This window comes from Mytilus californianus, unplaced genomic scaffold (assembly GCF_021869535.1).
Source record: "Mytilus californianus isolate M0D057914Y unplaced genomic scaffold, xbMytCali1.0.p SCAF_7, whole genome shotgun sequence".
Classification (NCBI taxonomy): Eukaryota; Metazoa; Mollusca; class Bivalvia; order Mytilida; family Mytilidae; genus Mytilus; species Mytilus californianus.
Genome location: NW_026262723.1, coordinates 33485917 through 33509239, shown reverse-complemented (window position 1 = coordinate 33509239; position 23323 = coordinate 33485917). Strand labels below are relative to the sequence as shown.

Sequence of the window (23323 nt, the reverse complement as noted above, 5' to 3'; positions counted from 1 at the left end):
GATTCTTCTTTGTAACGTGGCGGTTTACTATACAATTCGATTTATTAATTGTTTATTGTTGTTTGACTATAACATATATAAATATGGTGATATTAAGATTTAGTTCTGTTAAAACACAGAGAAGTGGGGGCTTTTACGAATGGTCAGAAAAATATTCATATTAGGTGATTAAACTTGAAGATATCAAAGATATCAGGTAAGAAATTCAACATCATTTGCGTTTTGAAATTAACGTTTTTTATTTTATACATCTTCTTATATCTATATAAAACAGCTCAAACACACAAAGTATATAGATAATGTCTAGTATTTATAGAGATGCAAATAACTTATTCATGTTTTATCGTGCATGCAAGTTGGCGATTTAACTAGGTGCAAAACTAGGTCATGAGCCTGTAATTCAGTGGTTGTCGTTGGTTCATGTCTGTCGTATTTGATTTTTGCTAATTGTTTTGTTATAAATGACTTTAGTTTTCTCAATTGAATTGTTTCATATGTTTTATGTCGGGGCCTTTTATAGAAGACAATACGGAATTGGTTTTTCACATTGTTGAAGGCCGTACGGTTGCATATAATTGCTTAAATCCACTTCATTTGAACTTGGATGGATATTTGTCTCATTGGCAAGCATACCACATCTCTTTATTTTTATATTAATCCACCATTTGTTTTAGAAAATGCTCATACCAGAGACACGAACATGACAATTGTTTTCCGGTTGTTTCGTTTGTTTATTTAACCAAGCGTTTGGTTTAACAGTTTTAATTGACTTCACATTTTTGAAATTTCCTCGGAGTTCTTTTTTTTTTTTTAGTATATCGTTTTATATTTCATATGGTTAATTTTATGCAGAACAATTAAGCTTTATTTATGGTGATCGAAGTGTTATTATTTTTAGGGCTTTTCCGCAATTGTGAGAAAGACTTAAGATGTTAACTTAAGTCATGATTTTTAAATCTTATCCGAGGTGTAGTTTATGTATCACTTTCACTATCTATTTAACTTTTGATAAATGTTTTAATTTCTAAAAGACATGCAGCCAATACCAGTGAAAGAGAAGTTCTGACTCTCTTAACATCATACTGATGAGCAATACCTCAAATCAATATCTAGAACATCAACGTTACAAACTTGGTTTGACGTTGCCTACTTATGTTGACAAGTCATGTTCGTTTTATATTCAATATAATCAGATATGCTGTCATATTACCACAAAGAAAGCTTATGCAAATAAATACACAATTTTTATATCATTAATTGAAAATACACATGTAACTGTTACACTAATTCAATCATATTAAAGGTAATCTCCTGACATCAATTCCAATGTACATTTAAGAAATTAAAAAAAAAATATTGTTTAAATTTAACTCGAAGATGTGGATTTCAATTTTAATGGATTTGTTTCATCTTTGTTATCTAAAATTAAGAAAGTCAGTATGCATAATGATTAGTATTTTAAACATTATTCTTGATTGTTGATTTTTTTGTTCCTCTCCGTATCGTTTAAAGTTCAAAGACACGTTGTTTGATTGTCCACCCATTCTAGTTATTGGCAATTCAAGACGTAACACCTCAAACTCAGAAACAGCGGTCACGTTGCTTTGCTAAACGAAACTTAGCAAGGACGATGAAACAATGTTTCGGAGTTTGATCAAACCTGGGTATAGAGACACAGGTTATAAAATCACCTTGACGTTTGTGTTAAAAATTTCCAACAGCATGTTTAAATAAAATTGAGAATGGAAATGTGGAATGTGACAACAACCCGACCATAGAGCAGAAACAGCCGAAGGCCACCAATGGGTCTTCAATGCAGCGAGAAAATCCCGCACCCTGATACTTATAAGTAGCACAGATTATTGTTAACCTAATTCAAATGAATGTTCAAACACGTTAAGAGTACGTACAATCTAAGACTCTTTCATCTTGCAATAGTATTAAAACACTTGACTTTTCTACACTTTTCACTTTACAAGTATTCCCCATTCCAAACTTAAAGATAAATTGAAAGAGTTGTGGTCCTGCTTTGTTTCATAAAAAAGAATGGCCTACGTAGATACAAGTTTCTTGTCGTAGGGAAGGATAAATCGTACTTTGTAAAAAGTCACTCTGATGCAAACAAAAAATTGATACTAACATTATCAAGATGCTTGAGTTCTTGATTGACAAAATATTTGTTACGTTAGAAACATCTTATTTCTAACGCAATGACGTTACACCTCAATTAACCTTGAAATGTAAAAGCAGGTCACACCAACGAAAAGATCTTGCTTTTAAAAGAAATATGCAATAATTTTTTCCATTAAACATCCATCTTTCTACGCCTGTAACTCTAATTTATTACTATTTTTGTGGCTCAAATCCCACCTGCAGCCTTGGGAAGGGGGCCGGGGTAGGCGGCCGACCTTCCAACCTGGCGACTCATTTAAAATGACCTGTGACGTGACTTTTGAAATTGTCCAAAACAGAAAATCAGATCAGTTTAAAACTGTATAATTTGCTTTAAAGAGAGTCGAAAGATACCAAAAGTGGCATTCAAACTTATAGGTCGAAAATAAGGTGACAACGCTATGGCATTCAAAGAAAAAGACCGAAAGACAAACAACAGTATACAAAACACAACATAGAAAATTAAAGACTAAGCAACACAAACCCCTACAAAAACCTGATCTCCGGTGCTCCGGAAGGGTAGGCAGATCCCACTTCACATGTGGCACCCATCATGTTGCTCATGTAAGTACAAACCCAGTCAAAAGTATAATTCGGTAGGTATTATTTGGGGCAAAAGATGAGAATGGTGGGTACGACGATTGGAACATATCCGTCGTCATCTGTGAAACAGATATTCCGTAACGGTCAACCAACTCGTGATGGCGTCCGTAAAAATTTCAAAGGGATGATTTCAACTTTACCACTTGGAAGTCTTGGTTTTATAGATTCCTTGTGAGCAGCAACCTTCTATCAAGAAAATTGTGATATGATACGCAAGCCCTGGAATATCGTATCAAAGGGGAGAAATATACTCTAAGTGCAGGCGCTGCTGGACTGTTGATACATAGAAACGGAAAGTTCACAATTGGGAAGCTGAAATCGTCTCTTTTGTCGTAAAGTTTGTTCTCAAAAAGTAAAATCACACATATACTGAACTCCGAGGAAAATTCAAAAAGGAGAGTCCCTAATCAAATGGCAAAATCAAAAGCTCAATCACATCAAATGAATGGATAACAACTGTCATATTCCTGACTTGGTACAGGCATTTTCTTATGTAGAAAATGGTGGATTGAACCTGGTTTTATATCTAGCTAATTTCTATAAAACCTAGCATCACTGAAGAGACATTGATTGTCGAAATGCGCATCAGGAGCAGAAAAATTGGTACCGTTTATGTTATTGTATGACAGTCGCATCGAATTTCATTATATTGACAACGATGCGTGAACAAAACAAACAGACACAATAGGTAAAAATGTCAAAAATAGTGGTACAGCAGTCAACATTGTGGTATCATCTTAATCACTATAAAAACAAACAAATGTAACAAAGAAGCACAAAAAGTCATACATCAAATTTAACATCCTCATTTTGCTTTTTTATTATATGATTTTATTTATCTATGTTAAATCCACCCATAAAGGATGGAAGGTTTTGGCGTACTGGCGTAGAATCGCGCGTTTTACGTCACATAGGTAGATATAAAATAATTGTGTCGTTCAAAGTATGACGGGATACATAAGTACAGAGTCACGTCAAATGGATATCACAAGAAACAGACTTAACAGTAAAAGTAATATTAATAAAGACAAATAAAAGAATACTATAACACGTTATCAAGATGATAAACAACGTCAGTACGCAGAATCTATACTTCAAGACCATCGTGTATTATTTGTGAAGTTGATACGGAATATTTATCAACAAGGTCTTGGTTTTAGAAAAAGGACGAGAAGTTCTTTGACATACCCCTGGTTCATCAACTTTCTGCTCAGACACTCAACCGACTCTCATTGTCTAGTTCTAGATGTAGGTCAAGATATGAGGCAGACTTTTCTGTATCTGTTGTATCCCTTATTTCAAGTTCGACGTGATAGATGCGTTCAACATAGTTACCAAACTTTGAATTATTTAGTGTTAGGACATCATCTATATAGCGGAAAGTGAAGTTAAAGTATAATGCTAGCTTCTTTTTATTCTTCATAAGAAGCTCTTGTATGAAGTCAGCCTCATATGAATAAAAGTACAAGTCGGCAAGAATATGTGCACAGTTAGTGGTTCCCATGGGAATGCCGATTGTTTGATGAAAAACACGTCCTCCAAACGTAACAAATATTTGTCAATTAAGAATCAAGCATCTTGATAATGTCAGTGTCAGAGAATGTTTTGTTTGAATCAGAGGGATTTTTTACAAAGTACGATTTATCACTCTACGTTGGCCATTTTTTATGAAACATTGCAGGACCAATTTGTCTGTTAGTTTGGAATGGGGAATACTTGTGTAAAGTGTAGAAAAAAGTTAAATGTTTAAATAATATTGCAAGATGAAAGAGTCTAAGATTGTATGTACTCTAACATACATTTGGATTTTTGTTTATCCACACCAGGTTAACGTCGTCTCTATAATGGATAGTTTTACAATATCTTTGACGCCAGACTTTGATTGCTCATAAAACTGATGTTAATAATTTAGAAAGATGTTTCGTGGAGCATTTGAAAGACCCAGCCGTATAACGTTGTTTGTAAGGAGACTTGTGTAACTTAAGTATCCAAAGAGTAAGAAAGACCCAGTTCTTTATCTTTGTTTGGATAACACATTTCGCTGAGAAGTGTTATTGGCAATGTTTAAGTCATCAGTAATAACGTGGCTAGTCGGATTGTATATGAATGGGGAACTAGCACGGTTTTATTCATGATACTTGAAGTTGTCAATATTGAGATCCTACAACACCTGTTTGAAATTGAAAATTTTAGTTGCAATCAGTCATTTTTCGTTTTGTATAGGTATAAGAAATTTTTAAAATACGGAGGTATTTTCGAGTGAACTGATTTATGATGAAGGACATTGCCCAGGTTGATGGCATCGAGAACTTTGTTGGGAAAGGAAAGTTTCAGAAAGGATCTTTTCTCCTTTTATCTTTTCCAATGCGAACTGGTTTGAAAAGTTTGTGACTGGTAATAGCCCGAGATGGTAGTTGTAAGTTTGTATTGGTTTGAATAGGGATTTGTAACAGCAGTTGCCAAACATACGTTGGACAGAGAACGGGGTTTTGAATGGGATATTGAATAAAGCTTTGTTTGAATATGATGAATACCCAAATGCTTTTGTATAAATGGAAGAAGGTCATTAATTAAGACATCATGGAGAGAAGGGGATGTATACTAACGATGACCATGACTTCGTCTTCATAGAGGAGTAGAGTTGCAAAATGTCCATCACATTCACTGAGCTACAGGAAGGAGTAGATAGAATACCATACCATAAATTTTGTCATTGCAACCATATGGTGTCGCAGTTTCCAATTCCCGAATCCAATAGTCTTCTTTTTATCTACGGAGATGTGTTGCAATATGAGGATTATTAGTCCTGTGGTATATTAAAAGTGACCTGGTGAACGGAGTTATTTTCTAAACGTGATCTCAGGGGAGTAACCTACTGGAGCTCCATTTTTTTCAACTAGTATTATATATAAGAAGATGTGGTATGAGTGCCAATGAGACAACTCTCCATCCAAGTCAAAATTTATAAAAGTAAACCATTATAGGTCAAATTTTACATGTATTGTGAATTGTGGATCGGAAGATTGTATTTTATTGTTCTAGAAAATTGCAGTTTATTACTAATAGATTCACTGAGGGGCTTAGTGTATACTACAGAAAAAATATAAACTGATGAACGGGTTTAAAGTTATGAACTGAGGAAAAACATGACACATTCGAAAAAGGATTGACGTGTAACAAGATCGTATATTTATGATTATTCGAGAATTGTATTTGGAGTGTTTAGATTCTAACTACAATAGCCTAGAAACATGGATTATCTCTCTTGGTGTGCGAGTTCTGAATTCTTATTCTTAAATTTTGAAATATGACTTGAATTTTGAATTCTGAAATATAAATGATCCTTCTCGGCTTTTGTAAAATATGTACATGTAATTACTTCCACAATTATCTAGTATGTGGAATCAAGTTTACTCAAATCAGATTATGGTTTTTCAAGCGTACGTTGATACATCTATCTTGTGATGAAATGAAAAAGTATAAACCTGATAGATTTATCATTGTTGTTTTACTAACTGAATAATAAAGAAACAATAATACAAAATTTCTTGTGTAAAATGGATCGTCATTTACTGGTTTTTTTTAAATACACTTAAAAACCAATTGCATTATAGAAAACGTAATCAATATATATATCCTGCACGTAAATCTTTAGTGATCAATTTTTCATTTATTGTTACATGTCTTTATTTCTAAACTAACTAGACATAAATTTATCACAATGGAGCATATCGATGGAAACTGGTTTCGAGAGGAAAACGACAAATGGAGTGGTTATAGCATTGGCATAGAAATAGAGAGAATTCTGTACTTTGAAAAAACAGAGCATCAAGAAATATTGGTTATTAAAAGGTTAGTAAAAGGAATGAACACTAGTATTCAAATTGTCTCATAATCTATAACTGAAAACAAATGTTATAAGCACATGAGATCACCGCTGATTTAGGACATTTTACGCAACCTCCCGACAATCAAACAAAGGTCAGATATCTGAACACTGATTTATCTCCCGTTTCTTCCATTTAGGGACTAGATGAGTGAGGTTCACAAGTGAACTTTTTGAAAAGAAAGAAAATGGGTAAAACAATATACAATATACAATAATATATTTTACGAAAGGCGCGTTTGGTGTACCAAATTTTATGCCTGATATCTTCGATGAGTTTATATGTAGAATAGCGAGTAATTGAAAATAGAGAAACCAAGCCTAAATAATTAAAGATTACAGAAACAAAAACCCCATACAAACCCTAACATTTGGGGTTCACGTAAAAACAGAAATCTGTATAAATAAAAAACGTCATGAACTCTTATCCAACTTCAGCTCACTACATGAATTTTACATCAGCTCTCCTACTTTTAAAATTAGTTTCTTTCAATCTCGTATTTCCACTTTTATCAAGTATTGAATTATTTTTTTATTTCAAAAACATGTGTATTTTTATTCAGATATATAAGCATTAGTGGTCCTCAATGCTTTGAATAATATAAATAGCAATTTAACGTACATTACCGTACTATAAGCCGGTATCATTAAGCTTATGGTAAACATGTTAAAGCACCAAAATCAACATCCTGTTTAATAAGTTAGATAATTTGCAGCCTTCAAATCAGGTCACAACAAATATTAATCGTATTTATTATTGATAAAATGTCTCCTACGCCATTATATGATACACGGATAAAAGTCGGTTCAGGGAGATAATTCTTTTAATCAATTTAAAACGTTTAGGATCTGTTTTTTTTCTCAATCGATTTATGAATTTCGAACAGCGGTATACTACTGTTGCCTTTATACAAGTCACTGCTATTATTGATTTTCCCCAAATGTTGTGAAAAAGAATTAAAATATGTTATTTCGAAGCTTGAAATATATTCAAGAAAATTATTGACACAACCGTATCAGTGATTTTAGATTATGCCCCTTAGCGGATGTCTTCAAGCTGAAATGTTCACGAACATTAGCCTGAGCATTGATTGATGGATGATTGATTTTTTTATGTTATAATGCAACTTTCAGTACTATAAGCTATATCGTGACGGCCAGTTTTTATTGGAGTCGGTGTACCCGGAGAAATAGCTATAGATGTCAATTGAAAAATCAACTTATAGTATGAACACAATTATTTAGCAGACGTTTTCATTTTATTACAAAAGAGTTGCAACTGTAACCCATATTAACCAAGGTCAGGGGGCTCCTGATTTATCTTTCATAATGCTATTTTCGCTTTAAGTCAAGCTGTATTGTGCAAAAAGCTAACATTGCTGTCAAATACTACTTTATTGTCTTGTCAATTAATATAATTATATATAAGCAATAGGTCTTAATCATTTATTGTTAATGAGTTTGCGCCAATATATATTTGCATTTGTATTTGTATTTGTATTACAAAATGAAAATAAAATCATCAATTTTGTGCGTCTGATATACAAATGTTCTGCACAATAAAGTATTTATTCATGCCTTTTTTTTCCATTTTTTTATGCTGTGTTTGCACACGTGTATGAATATTTTTCAAAACTTGGTCTTATTTTATGTAAAATAGTGAGTCTGTTCCGGAAAAAAAGATATGTAACTTTCCACTTTTCATGCATTGATAGTATGTGTTCTCTAATTTGGTAAACGAAAAACCCTTCAATTCTAAAAATAGAACAAATATTGTTAAATAAAGCTGTTACGTCTATCAGCTTTCCTTTCTATCTACTGGTGGAATTAACTCTTAAAAATGATTTTTAATGCAATGCCTGCTTTCATCAAATAGTATGTCATAAAGTATCCATATATGAAAGGCGTTATTAGAAAAAGATCGCAGTTTTAAATTAACCCTCTGTTAGAGAAAATTTTGTTGAAAATCAAACATCCAACTTTGCTATTGTTGAACACCAAGTCATAATAACATTAACTGTGGCTAATTATTTTTTCGTAAGTTGATAAAAGGGAATGGAGCGATCATCCTTAGCCATTTAGATATTTTTCCATATGCAATGTATGCAATTACTGGCTTTGAAAGTGATCTTATATTCCATTAATAGATTTGTGATTTTATTTTCGCTTAATAGATTTCCGACTCGAAAATTACTTTCAGTGTAAACAGCGTAAACGGCCATTTTATTTTCTTTTACGACATGTGTTTTAAATAGACATCAAGGTAGGTTTGTTCGCTTGTAAAACTGATGTTTGTGTCTGTACCTAGTAAAGTTATCAGCACCATGTGTTGTTAAGTGTTTAATTTTGTTCGTCTATTTTTTTCGAAAAAGATGGTTGTTGGTGGATGTTGTTGTCTGTTGTATTTTCCTTTTTTTCTAATTTCGTATTATACTTTTGATGTATTACACTGCTAGATAAATCAAGTTGACATAATTATGTGAATTGAAAGTGAGGAAAGAGAATACTAGTAGCATATCAGGTAGTATTGAAATGGCAGACGATGTACTAGTAATAAACAAGACTGTTTTACTGCTATATTTTCAAAGGATATTACATTCCCACTTTTCATAGAATGGTGTTCTTACTTCCAAAACAAATCTTTTAGCAGTGGCATTCTTTCTTTACAGAATTATCAGTGGAAACGTTCCCCTTTTCTTATCCCTTTTAAAAAAATGCAAATATTGCATGTTCAATTGATGATTATTCTAAATAAATTTTAATGGTTAAGGAGGGGCATCAAAACTACATATGAAATCAACAAGCCAAGATATGTACGTACTAGTAGTCTCTTATATCATCATTCAATCGACCAATTTGTTATCTGAAACTATTGGACAATCTAAAAACATGTGCATGCAATTAATTTACACCGCAATGAGCTTGTGTGTCATTTCTTTTCTCGGAATATACCTGTTTGATTATCTATTTAAATCAGCAAAAATAATGGCCACAAGATACAGAATAGGGAAAATGGCCAAATATATAAAGAAAAGAGATTAATGGCAGAAAACATAAGAATAAAGAAAAATGGTCTAAAGGTTATTTCAAGAAAGCCTTTTTTCTATATTTGCAGTAAATCATTCGGAAATGTACTTGTGTTAGATGGTGTTATATCGGCCGCTGAACGGGATGAGTTTACATATTTGGAAATGATGGCTAACTTACCACTAAACTGTCATCCAAAACCAGAAAAGGTATGATCCTTATTTTTTTCAGAAAATTCTGTACAAATTTAAGAATCTTTTCAAGGATTCAAGGAGGCAACTGGATGTCATATATGGTAAGTAAGTGTTAGTTTCTATTGGAATATATAAGCAGATACCTATTTCTTTCGTATAACTTTATTTCACCAGGATATGCATAATATCAGTACACATTGATATAAAGAACTCCATTAATAAACCATGCTAGCAGGGTATCAAATCAGTTGTTATATACGATAATAAAAAAAGAATAGATGATAATGAACCGAAAAATAGAAAATATGGAATAATGGGGTGCTGCAATGTACAAAGATTAAAAAAAAAAATTGGCAAGTAAAATAAAGGAAAGAGAAACATTGTCCAAAATTGAAAACTGTACAAATTAATCCTCCGACTACAATGCAATCTAATGAATTTATTCGATGACAATGTGTTTTATCATTTATAAATTATTAACAAAATTATTCGCTAAATTTCAATACCAAAATATGTTCATAAGTACTGTGTATCAATAGTACCAACGGTCAAATAATTTTCAATTTCCAGCTCACTAAAAGGTTTGATGATTTCCTCTTCCGTTGAATTGCATATTATTAACATTTGGTTCTTCTTAAGTATTTACTATTTGATTTTTAGGTTTTGGTTGTAGGTGCTGGTGGTGGTGGAGTTGTAAAAGAGGTTTTAAAGCACGAATCTGTACGGAAAGTTGTCGCTTGTGAAATTGATAAGGTACTAGTCCTACATTTTCTTTAGGAAAATGCTTGTTTTATTCTATGTTCCTTAATGAGCTACAGCTTGTTGTGTATATTATAACTTAAGTCATCAATCACACATACTAATATACATACATTTTGTTAACTTATACGATTTGATAACTTATTGTACAGGGGATTCCTTCATCTCATGATTTATAGTTGTATGTTAAGTCGTATTTAACTTATGAGCTTCTTTGTGCCAAAAAAGTTTATCGGTCTTAAATTCCGTTTCTTGTTTAACGAAAAGTGCGTCTGGCGTACCAAATATAATCATTGCCATTGAACGTCTATCCACCGGATTTCAAATACCAAAGATATAGGCAATTATAAGAATGCCTTCAACAATGAAAACAAAACCAATACCATATAGTCAACTTTAAAAAGCCCCGACTTGAAAAATGTGGAACAAGAAAACTAACGGTCTAATTTAAAACAACACCATTTACGAAAAAGAAAATTGTCTGACATGAACCAACGCCAATAACTGAATTATATGTTCCTGACTTTGGACAAAAACATAAAGAATGTGACGGGTTTAACCATGTTTTATGGCACCCAACTTTTTAACTAACATGGGACAGTCGTGTAACAGCACTACATACGAACAAACTGTAAAACCTAGTTGCAAATGGCTTAACTCAATAGATCGGTACGACGCACAAAAATACAACTAAAATAAAAACAATAGACACAAAGCACCGATAAAAGGGCACTTGCAGTTACTGACAGCTTGTTCAAAGCCAATTACAACTTATAAATAAATCATATATTCCCAGACTAAAGTATCAATCAGTACAAATCTAACAGATGTGCAATGCCAAAGTATAAGTAAACAGTGTCGACAGGATGTAAGATCATGAGTACTCGCAACTGTAATTATATAGCAATATAAATATAGTTGTGTTATATTTTTGTCAAAAACAAAATCAATGTTAGTACCAATAAAAACAACATTTAAAGATTTTTTCTTTGTTTAAAAATCGATAATCATAAGTCTATTCAAACAATCAATGTGTTTACATGATCCTAGCAAAAACAATGTAATTATAAGTATTGAATGCTTCTTTTAGTAATTTTATAGAGTTGTAAAAGCGTTGACCGTGCGCACATTTTTAGAATGAAGCGCTTCCGCGCTTCATACAACATGTACTTCGGTCAACGCTTTTACACCCCAATAAATTAACAAAAAGAACATTCAATTCTTAATCAATTTACAAGTTATACATAAATTACGTTCAGTGAAACCTAAACCACGGCTACAGACACCGACATAGCAATTAAGTTATGAAATATACACAATATAAGAATTTAGCAAAGGAACATCACTGTCCAAAAAGATAAACAACAATATAGTAAATATCTATTGTGATATTTTGATTGAGTGTGGAATCTATTGGGAATTGCGGAGGGTGCATGCATATCAGGAGGCGTTTTTATTTTTACGAGTTCATGCGATGCCCTGAGGTCATGTTTTTACCTTGTTTTGTATGGATTTATCATATTTGATCATCGGTAAAAATACTGTTGCTTCTAATTAATTAAATAACAAGCCAAATAAATTCCCCCATAGCGAAATTGGTTTGTTAGTTTTGATGTGGTTTTTATCTGAAAATGAAAATAACATAATAAATAAATGTTCGTCCGAATCGATTAAATTGTCATTAATTAAATATCAGTTGGACAGTTAGTTTAACAGTACTTTTTGTGTGTAAACTCGGCCTTTTACTTTCAAACTAAACATAAAGCCCCCTTATTAGTGAGTTAATTTTTCCCTTGTAAAGATATGTATCACACGCGGCGCACACGGTTATGTCATCTTACAGTATATCTCGTGAGTAGAATAAAAAGCAGAAACAGTACTAAGTAACCTTCCTTAGTGTCTGCTTTTGCTTCCGGAATTTATTAGACTTGAATATAAGATCATTGTAGCCTTTTAAAAAACAACTCGGATTTGTATATCAATTTTGGTATATTTTTAAAAGAAAGTTGTGGATGTTTGTCAGAAGTATTTTCCTAGTTTGGCACAGGATTATGACGATGACCGCGTTGAACTATTTATTGCAAATGGGGCACACTATATGAAAGAACACAGTGAGGAATTCGATGTTATAATTACAGACTCTTGTTTTGAAGGTATGTGACTTTTTGTTGAAATATTTGTATAAAATCACATTGTTTAAACTTGTATAATAAATGTATGTTTCATATAGCAAAGCAAATACTAGTGCATATATAAAAAGGACAAAACACTGAAATAATATACCTTTCAATGTGAAAATTGCCGAAGTTTATCATTGATTAGCCATAATTCAGCTTTAACTATGATTTCGACAAGAATTATTATCCATTTAATTGTTGGTTATCTTTTTTATTATTATTCGATGAGTGATAGTTTCAGGACATTTAAATGCAATTCAACTTAAACATGTTAAATAAACTACAGGACCTGGCGAAGGATTGTTTACAGATGGATATTTCAAAAGCATGAAAAGGGCGCTAAAACAAGATGGTGTTTTATGTTTTCAAGGTAATTTGAATGTATTAAGTACCAAGTCAGGAATATGATAGTTGTTTTCCATTCGTTTGATGTGTTTCAGCTTTTGATTTTGCCATTTGATAAAGGACTTTCTTTGAATTTGTTATATTACTTTTCTAAAGCTTGAAATGCTTACAATTCCAACAATGAATAATATAAGTTTTCTCTTAAATGACTGTGAAATCTAGTAGCGAATTTATCTACATATTTTTAATTTTTGTCTCTGAAAATAGATAAAGAACTCATGCTTTCGTTAGAAGTATCAGTAAAAACAATAATTTGAAGTTTCGTTAAGACAAAATAATATACAGGTTTTCGAACTCGTTAATTTCACAAGAAACAAGCGAATGTTGAGATGCTTTCTTGTTCATAACTCAAAAGAAGTTACAGAGCGAGTTGTGTTTCGCGGATGACATATTACTGTATGGAATTAGAGTCCTTTTGTTATACAGCATGCGGGGCCATTCGTGTAGATCCAAGGCATCTACGTTTAAGTAATATAAAAAAAAATGTCAGCCTTCACAAATTTTAACACATTTACATTACATTTTATATTGCTTTTGTTTTTCGATATGTTGATATGTATTTACAATAGTCAGAATACTTTTATGATAAAATATTTCCTTTTTATCAAGTTTAAGAATATGCGTACAGAAATCATTTAAAAAGTTATGATATAATATATACTAGTATATAAAATTAGGTATGTTATTAATTTACAGGTGAAAACATGTTCATTGAGCTCCCATTGATTAAAGAGATGATGACCATATCTAGGAAAATATATCCCAAAGTTGAATTTGGATATTCTGTTCAGCTAACAGTTAATGGTGGTCATTTTGGCTTTATTCTATGTAGTCTAAACAAAGTAAGAAACATTTTCAACTTTTTGCCTACTGCATAATACAATTTAAACTGATCTGTTACTCACTTTGTCTGCCTCTTTAAACGACAAGTGTTATTTAACATGTTAGACAGTAGAGTGCCTCCCCGTGCTTCAGGTTTATGCTCTTATAATATACTAGATTATGGAGTGTGTGTCCGAGCGAGAACTTCTCTATGTTCATTACTTTAGAAATATTTATCAAAAAGTAGTCTTTCACATTCAGCCCCATTCTTCTATTTAATCCGACGTCAGTCGCTACCCTGATATACCCTATCTTTTGTTTTATTTTTCGGATAATTTACCACGGATAGCGTTTGACGTCTTTAGCCGAACAGTTTTATCATATTCACATAATTCAATTTATTGTGTGCTGATTCATATTCTGGACGCCAGTCTTTGCTCATTTCTAATAAAATCCACATAACAAAAAACAAATATGAAGCTTAAAAATGGAAAAATATTAAATACTAAACTCGTTCAAAGGGTATCTACACGTCTCAATCTTCAAAATCGCTTATCTAAAAATACTACCATCGCTAACATTTTTAACAATAAAAATCGTGGTTACCCTTCTATCGATAAGTGTCGTACCAAAAAATGACTTACATGTCCCCGTCTTTCCACCAACAATACGGTAAGGTCTACGTTTAATGGTCGCACTTTTTCTTTAAATTTTGAAACTGATATAACTTGAAAAACAAACAGTATTATTTATTTACTCACTTGAAACAAACCGGGATGCGGTATTCAGTACGTAGGTGAAACTGGACGATATTTATCTAAACGCACGCAAGAACACCTGTTTCGTTTTAAAAGACCCAATAAATTCAAAAGTATCATTTATCAACATCTTAAAAAGCACAATCATCATATTAAATATTTAACAGTTCAACCTTTAGAAGTAGTAAATAAGCAGCCTAGTGAATCTCATTCAAAGTTTGTACGATCACGGAAAATAATTGAATTAAATTGGATTAAAAAATTACAGACAGTCTACCCTCTCGGTCTTAATGATAATATCATGGGAATTGGTAATATATCAAGAACCGATTCTGTTAACATTTTGGATATAGTTTCTAAAACTGTTCGTAAAAGCCGTTCTCATGGGCGTAGAAAAAATCGCAATCAAAGAAAATTTCGGACCAACCATACAAATATTTCGGACCTAATTTATATTTCAAAAAACAACGGCAGACATTATCTATTAACCAAGCTCTGTTCTTTACCTATAAATAAATTAAATAAAATTTTAGAGGATTGCAAAACAATTTCATATTGGAGTCCTACGTATGAAATCGTTCAAATTATAATGGCATATTGTTATTCTAAACTGTTTCACAAAATTGATCGCCCTGAAGATCATAAAAAACATTTTATTAAAATAAAATATGCCAATAAAGGTTTTGATTTTGTAAATATTGCCGGTATTTTTAATGACATTCTGTTAAAGAACAAATTCCTGGATATTTTGATAATACTGAACTCCCTCTTATTTGTTATATTTACAAGAAATCTACCCGAAAATTTGTGTTTAATTATAGCCAAGTCTGTAAAGATGTAAATATTAGTGAAAATATACCTACGTCATGTAATTGTAGTAATTCCGAATACACTTGTGGCCCCATTTCCCATGTTATAACAGGAGACCTTAACATCGTTCGCGACCGAGAGTTAAAATCATTCCTCAGTAAAGGACCTAAATATCGTCCCCCGTCAATTATTAATTGGAATGAGTGTCGTAATATCATCCACGACTCACTTCGTGCTTACTGTTTGAAATAGATAAAACGGGAAAAAGCTGACAAAAAATCTTTGGACTCTTTTTTTAATTCAGTAATGAAGATAGTTGATATACGTATACAACATTTTAAAGAACATTTTACTCTTAACAGCAACCATAAAAATCCTATTTCTCGTATCAAACATAAACTAAAAGAACTAGCCAAGGAATTTGTTTTTGTCCCGGCTGATAAAGCTGCTAATAATATCATTATAGTTTGACGTAAATTTTACATTGAGGTTCTGCAAAAGGAAATCACGAATTCACCAACATTCCAACTGACTTCATTTTCAGAAAACGATATCTGTAACAAACATAAACTATTAGCTACTTCTTTACAAGCAGAACCAAATACAATGAAAGTCCCAACTATGTACTGACTTCCGAAACTACACAAATCACCTTACAAATATAGATTTATTTCGTCTTCAAGTCATTGTTCCACTACTAAATTGTCTATTCTACTTACTAGTACACTTGGTACAATCAAAAACCTGATAATAAATTGTTCAAATAAGGCCTTTGAAAAAAGTGGAATTAACTACTTTTGGAGTGTCAAAAACTCGTTGGAATTAGTTGATAAATTGCATGCATATATTGGTGATTTTGAATCTGTTCAAAGTTTTGATTTGTCTACCCTATATACCACTTTGCCTCATATTCTTATTAAGAAAAAATTCACACACCTAATTAAATGGGCATTTAAAAAGTCGGAATGCGAATACATATGTTCAAACTCTTTTAGGTCATTTTTTAGTAGCAACAAACAAAAGAACTATGTCAATTGGACATGCTTTGATACTATATCTGCCCTTGAATTTTTACTTGATAGCATTTTTGTTCGCTTTGGAGATTCCGTATATCGTCAAGTTATCGGAATTCCAATGGGGACTAACTGTGCACCACTTATTGCGGACCTGTTTTTGTATTGTTATGAGTTACAATTTATGACTAAAATCAGCAAAGACCCATCGAAACAACATCTGATACAAACATTTAACAATACTTTTAGATATTTGGATGATATATTGGCTCGTAATAATGACGACTTCAGTATGTATACTAAAGAAATTTATCCTGTTGAACTTACTTTAAATAAAGCTAATACTAACAATGACCACTGTCCTTTCCTCGGTCTTGATATCTATATCTTTAACGGGAAGCTTAATACAAAAATTTATGATAAAAGAGATGATTTTTCATTTCCTATCGTTAATTATCCATTTTTAGATGGTGACGTTCCCTTGTCACCATCTTATGGTGTTTATGTATCTTAACGTGTACGATTCGATCGTGTATGTAACAACGTATTAGATTTTAGCGAGAGAAATTTTTGTATTACTGACAAATTATTACACCAGGGTTTTCGATATCATAAACTAGTCAAAACATTTACTAAATTTTATCATCGGTATAAGGACATCATTCGTAAATATAACTCAACATGCAGACATCTTATACGTTCGGGTATTTCACATCCAATCTTTTATGGTAATATTCTTTACAAAGCACAAAAATGTCAGTATTCACCTCAAAAGCTATCAAAACCTTTAAACAGACTTATTAAGAAGGGATATAGTTACGATACTGTTGTCAGGTCATTAAAGATTGCATATTTTGGCTTTAATATTGATTCCCTTATAGGGTCTTTGCATCGGAATTAAACATATTTATTCTAAAACTAGTTGTTGGCATGACACGGGTTATGTTCTTCTCATATATTTTATGATGGTATAATACTAAACCCCTAACAGGAGGGATTGTGACTGATATTCATATGATGAAGACATAATCTTTCAATCAGTTTATTTGAAGTCTGGAGCTGGCATGTCAGTAACTGCTAGTAGTCTGTTGTTATTTATGTATTATTGTCATTTTGTTTATTTTCTTTTGTTTCCTATTGTGACATCGGACTCGGACTTCTCTTAAACTGCGTTTTACTGTGCGTACTGTTGTGCGTTTGTTTTTTTCTACATTGGCTAGAGGTATAGGGGGAGGGTTGTGATCTCAAAAAACATGTTTAACCCCGCCTCATTTTTGCGCCTGTCCCAAGTCAGGAACCTCTGGCCTTTGTTAGTCTTGTATCATTTTTAATTTTAGTTTCTTGTGTATAATTTGGAGTTTAGTATGACGTCCATTATCACTGAACTAGTATACATATTTGTTTAGGGGCCAGCTGAAGGACGCCTCCGGGTGCGGGAGTTTCTCGCTGCATTGAAGACCCATTGGTGGCCTTCGGCTGTTGTCTGCTCTATAGTCGGGTTGTTGTCTCTTTGACACATTCCCCATTTCCATTCTCAATTTTATTTCTTACTTATAGTGTATTTATCAGATCAATATTTTCAAGAAAATAATATAAAAAGAAAATGCTCTTAATTTCTAATGTAAAAAAAATCATCAAAATATTATTTTAGAATTTCAAGATATTAAAAAGAAACTTTGAAAAATTCAAATACAACATAAAATAATTTTGTTTGATAAATGATACCAGTCTTACTGTCTTACTCATGATATACAAAATGTACTTTCTAGGGAAAGTCGCGGTTTAACGTGAATTTACGTGCACAGATGTATCTTTTAAACATACAACTAAAGAGAACTGTTATAATTCTAAATAGGTGAAACAATATTAAGCATATCATGATCTTTATTAGGATACTAGTTTTAAGGAACCTTTGAAAAAGTACACAGATGAAGAAATAGAAGAGATGAATTTCAAGTTTTATAACGCTGATATTCACAGGGCATGTTTTAGTCTTCCCAACTTTGTCAAGAAAGTAAGTATATATAAATGTATAAATAATAATGACTTCAAAAATGAAATTCTTACCTGTAAGATTTAAGATTCTCACCATATCAAACAAATTTTAGATAATCATAGGACTTGCCTTTTTAGTGTTTCCATCGCAATTTAAAAGAAGAAGACTTAAGTTTGTTATCTAATAAAAAGCATGCCTCATTTAATTTAAGTTTGCTGTCCAATCATCTATACAATAGAAGGGGGTCAGAAATTTACTCAAGTTTTCATAGCTCACCTATATGTTATGGCAATATTATTGATAAAATTGATAATTAAACAAAAAATGAAAACAACACTTTATAAATTGCATGCGTCCGAAGTGCTATCTGGGGTACTTTCATTAGGAACGATCAAAGCCAAATATTTGAAAGCCAAGGATGTATAAGAATTGAAAGAGTTGAAGAGCTATCTGACCAAAAACGACCTACGAAAATAACCAAAATCATCTAAAATCAACTTTACCTGACTGAGTTGAAACGTTAGTTTCCTTATAATTTCTTAATTTTTTAATGGACAATTTTAGAAAAAAAAAAATTCATGTTAGCACCGAGTACTAACTACTACTATAAAGGTATCCTCGGGTACTGATAGTCCACTAGCAGCGGCATCGATCCAGTGATGTAAAAAATCAAAACAACACTTTATACATTTCATGCGTCCGAAGCGCTTTTGTCGATCTACCTTCATCAAGAACGCTCAAAGCCGAATATTTCAAAGCCAAGGAGGTATAAGAACCGAAATATTTTAAAAGCTACATGACCAAAAAGGACCTTAAAAATAAGTCAAACAATCTAAGGTCAAAAAGTGTTCAGAATCTTCATACACTGTTTGCATTAAAGTGTTTATTTACATATTTATTTATTTGCAGCTCACTGAGATTCAAATGCAATGTCAAAATCTACCTTTTAAAAAAAAAAAATTTTAAAAAGCATTTTTTGCAACATCACAGTTTGAGATATCAAACGTGAAATGTAGATGTTACCTATAATGATATAACATATATTTTATTTGAACTGCAGCTTTTGGGGTATTTTTTCATTTCGTTTTTTAACTGTATTTTAAAAACAGTGTTTTAATTTTTTCAAACTTAAACCAAATGACGAATTACATTCGGTCAACATGTTTTACTTGTTAAATTCGAAAAATATTTTGTATGTTAAATTCGGAGCATTTAAAAACTTCGGTCGCAACAATTTAATAAAGTGTTATTTTTATCTACAACCGCACAATGCTTTGAATTGAGATTGCTAGATGCATCTTTAATCTATATAAGACTTATCAGTTGCATTGTAATCAAACGATTAGAAACAAAAATCAATAACGAGGTTGACAAAAATCCAATTCCAAAAATCATAAGTAGTTGCTTTGGTCACCTAAGCATTGAAGTAGACAACCCATAGTGTTTCGAATGATTGGTCGGTGAGAACAAAACTTTACAACAACAAAGATGATTTCAGCTTCCTTCTTGTGAACTTTCCATTTATATATAGCAAATTTACAGCAGCGCCTGCATATGGAGAAATATCTCCCAGTTGATACAGTATTCAAGAGCTTGCATTTCCTATCATGATTTCCTTGCTCACAAAGAAGCAATTAAACCAAGAGTTCAAAGTGGTGAAGTTGAAATCATCCCTTCGGAAATTTAACGGACGCCATCACGAGTTGGTTGACCGTCATGGAATATCCGTTTCACAGATGACGCCGGGTATGTTAAATTGTCGTAACCACAATTCTGTCCAATGTGACCTACCGAGTTAGACTTATCACCGAATTGGACTTACATGACCAACACGATGGGTGTCACATGTGGAACAGGATATTCTTACCCTTCCTGGCACCTGAAATCACACTCGATTGTTCTGTTATCTGTTATTTCGTTGTTTTCCTCTTGTAGTTGATGTGGTTCCCTCGGTTTTAGTTTGTAACCCGGATTTGTTTTCTCTCAATCGATTTATGACTTCTGAACAGCGGTATACTACTGTTGCCTTTATTTGTTGGTCGGGTTCGTGTTGCTTAGTCTTTAGTGTTTTGTATACTGTTGTTTGTCTTTTGGTCGTGTTTTGTTTTTTGGCATTGGCGTGGTAAGTTTTGTTTTAATTGTGCATTAGTGTTGTTGTCTACCATACAGTTTCAAAATGTTGAGTCTGGTTCTGGTGTCTGCACTCACTCACTTATATTTCATTTTTATAATTAGCATTCTTTGTAAGTAAGCTCATAAAATAAGAGGGAAACCGAACTGTTAACACACACCGCATATGCATTTCTCGAGCAATGAACCTTGTCAGTGGTTATTTTTTGTCTTATCTAAATAGAGTTGTGTTTCGTCTTTGGAGAATTTAATGTTTTATGTTCGACTTTAGCTTCATATATTCACGTTGTTATACATAATATGTATGACGTATAATGATTCAAGTACGGTAGTATACACACAAGAGAGACAGAAGTCGAAATTGTACACACAGGATTTGTGTGTCGTTGCTTTTGTCAAACTTTTCTTATCCGGTATCGTTTAGACAAGTGGGAGTTTAATCGGGAGAATTTGCAGATGTAAGTTTCGATCCTGGTTTTTCTTTTTCTGTAATACAAAATTATATAATGTTATCTTTTTTCTATCAATACGTCGGTAATTTGATAAACAAAAAAATCGCTCATTTAGTTTTTAAACACAGTCAGGAACCTTTTACCTCGTCGTCTTAGTAGAATTTTTTCCCTAAAATAAGAAGATTTTTAAAGGCGGAGTGTGGTAGTCTGTGTCGATTACTTGCTTAACTTAGAGAAAATGTTGGTGCTTTGAAGCTCGACATTGGATATTTGCACTTACCTGATGTTGAGTTTTCATATTGTTGTGTTGCTATCTTATTAACGTAAATGATGTATAATAAAAATTCCGAACTCTCAGGTTAATTCAAAAAGGGGAAGTCCACAAAAAATGAAAAAAAAAATCAAACGTTATCAACCAACGGAACGAGTGAAAAACAACCGTCATATTCCTAACTTGGTAAACCACACTACTGCTTTTAATAAATATATTTTTCTATTACAATTTATAAACCTGATATATGATAATTTTAATACTTTGTTTACTTTAGGAGCTATACCGCGATGCAGTGATAGAACAATATACTTCCATATGACAAAGGGACAGACTATATATCACATGCATTCAAATGTAGCAACATGTTTACAATGTATACAGACATTCTGTTTCATTTTTTAATCAATATTGTGTTAAAAATTATGTCAAAATGTAGTAATAAATGTGCAATACTTAATATATAGATATATACTAACAATATGTTTTTTCTCTTTATTTGCCATTTATATAATTCAGGAGTTCAATATTTTGCTTTTGCAAAGTTTTATCTCAAACACTTTGAGAATATCACCCCTCCCTTGTGGGCCTGTGGGCCTGTTATGAAAAAGATTGATATGAAACAAAATTATAAAAAGGTTTATTATTTAAACTCCCTCAGGCAAAGTTGACCTCTGATGGATTTGGCTATTTTTTGTGGTTCTTTTTTTTTCATATAGCTCTCCAACTGCTTCGGTTCTTATACATCCTTGGATTTCAAATATTCGGCTTTGAGCGTTCCTGATGAAGCTAAATCCAGAAAGCGCTTCGGGCGCATGATATTTATTTTTTTGGCTCTCATGAAAAAGCAAATTATTACAAAGAAGATTGTGTAGGTCGGTTGACTTATCTTATGTATCGTTTTAAGCTAGTCATGCAAATAAGTCGTTGCTATTGGCAGTCGCAGTCATTTCTAAAAATAGAAATTATTATTTTAAATCCAAGTCATGTTGTCGGGACATTCTTATTGAAATAATAAGTCAGCCAAATATAGAAGTTATTTTTGTAAGTATTATACATTTCTGTACATTCATATACAAAGAATAACCATGAATAGACTCCATTGCTATTTATTCCAATCCGGATAAGTTCTGAAATCAAAACGGCACAAAAACATTGTACTGCAGTTGTTAAATTCTTGATAAAAATGACGCTAGAATGAAGTATTTTTTATGTAATTTTACTATTGCAATTTTTCCATTCTGTTTTTCTTTTAAACCTTTCAATTCTTTTTAAGTCATATGATACTTCAAATTTAGAAATAAAAGTTGAATATGATTTATATACTTGAATGGCTAAGTAGTATAAAACACGTGTACATTGACTTTCTTTTAAAAGAACATTCTTTTTCTTATCTTTATCTTTAGAAATTAACTGCTATTGAATTATTGTCTTCCCGTACTCTAATTCGCCGATAGAAAAGGTAACAAACATGGACGTTAGATAGTTCTAATTGATTCTGAAACAAAAACTTAAATACACCAAATGTTTTAACAGCTGTTATGACAAAGTTTAATTAACAAATAGAAACGCCTGGGAAAAAAGTAAACGTCGGTCTTATGCATGTCTTACATCTCCCTTATTTGTCACGTGCTTCGTGATTCTGTGTTGTCAGTTTATTAAGGTCACGTTCGTTAAACTTCGGCAATAAAAGACGAATGTTATCATCAAATGGAATATTTGTGTCGATAATATGCTATGGATTCGTAATAAATGTTAAGAATCGAGGATAGAAGACTTAGTTTTGTATGGTTACACATGCATTGGTTCAATGATTTCCTTATTATAATTTCAAGAAAATCGTCTCAT

General features: G+C 32.1%; 1 protein-coding gene across 1 annotated transcript; it reads left to right on the top strand.

Annotated features, from left to right (window-relative positions):
• Nucleotides 1-74: 74 nt before the first annotated feature.
• LOC127708899 (spermidine synthase-like) lies at nucleotides 75-21945 on the top strand. The gene is made up of 9 exons (XM_052214056.1): nucleotides 75-196; nucleotides 6481-6627; nucleotides 9777-9897; nucleotides 10543-10635; nucleotides 12644-12794; nucleotides 13105-13188; nucleotides 13920-14065; nucleotides 18518-18640; nucleotides 21753-21945. The coding sequence occupies exons 2-9, from the start codon at nucleotides 6497-6499 to the stop codon at nucleotides 21795-21797; spliced, it is 894 nt and encodes a 297-aa protein (XP_052070016.1). The 5' UTR covers nucleotides 75-196; nucleotides 6481-6496; the 3' UTR covers nucleotides 21798-21945.
• Nucleotides 21946-23323: the final 1378 nt, after the last annotated feature.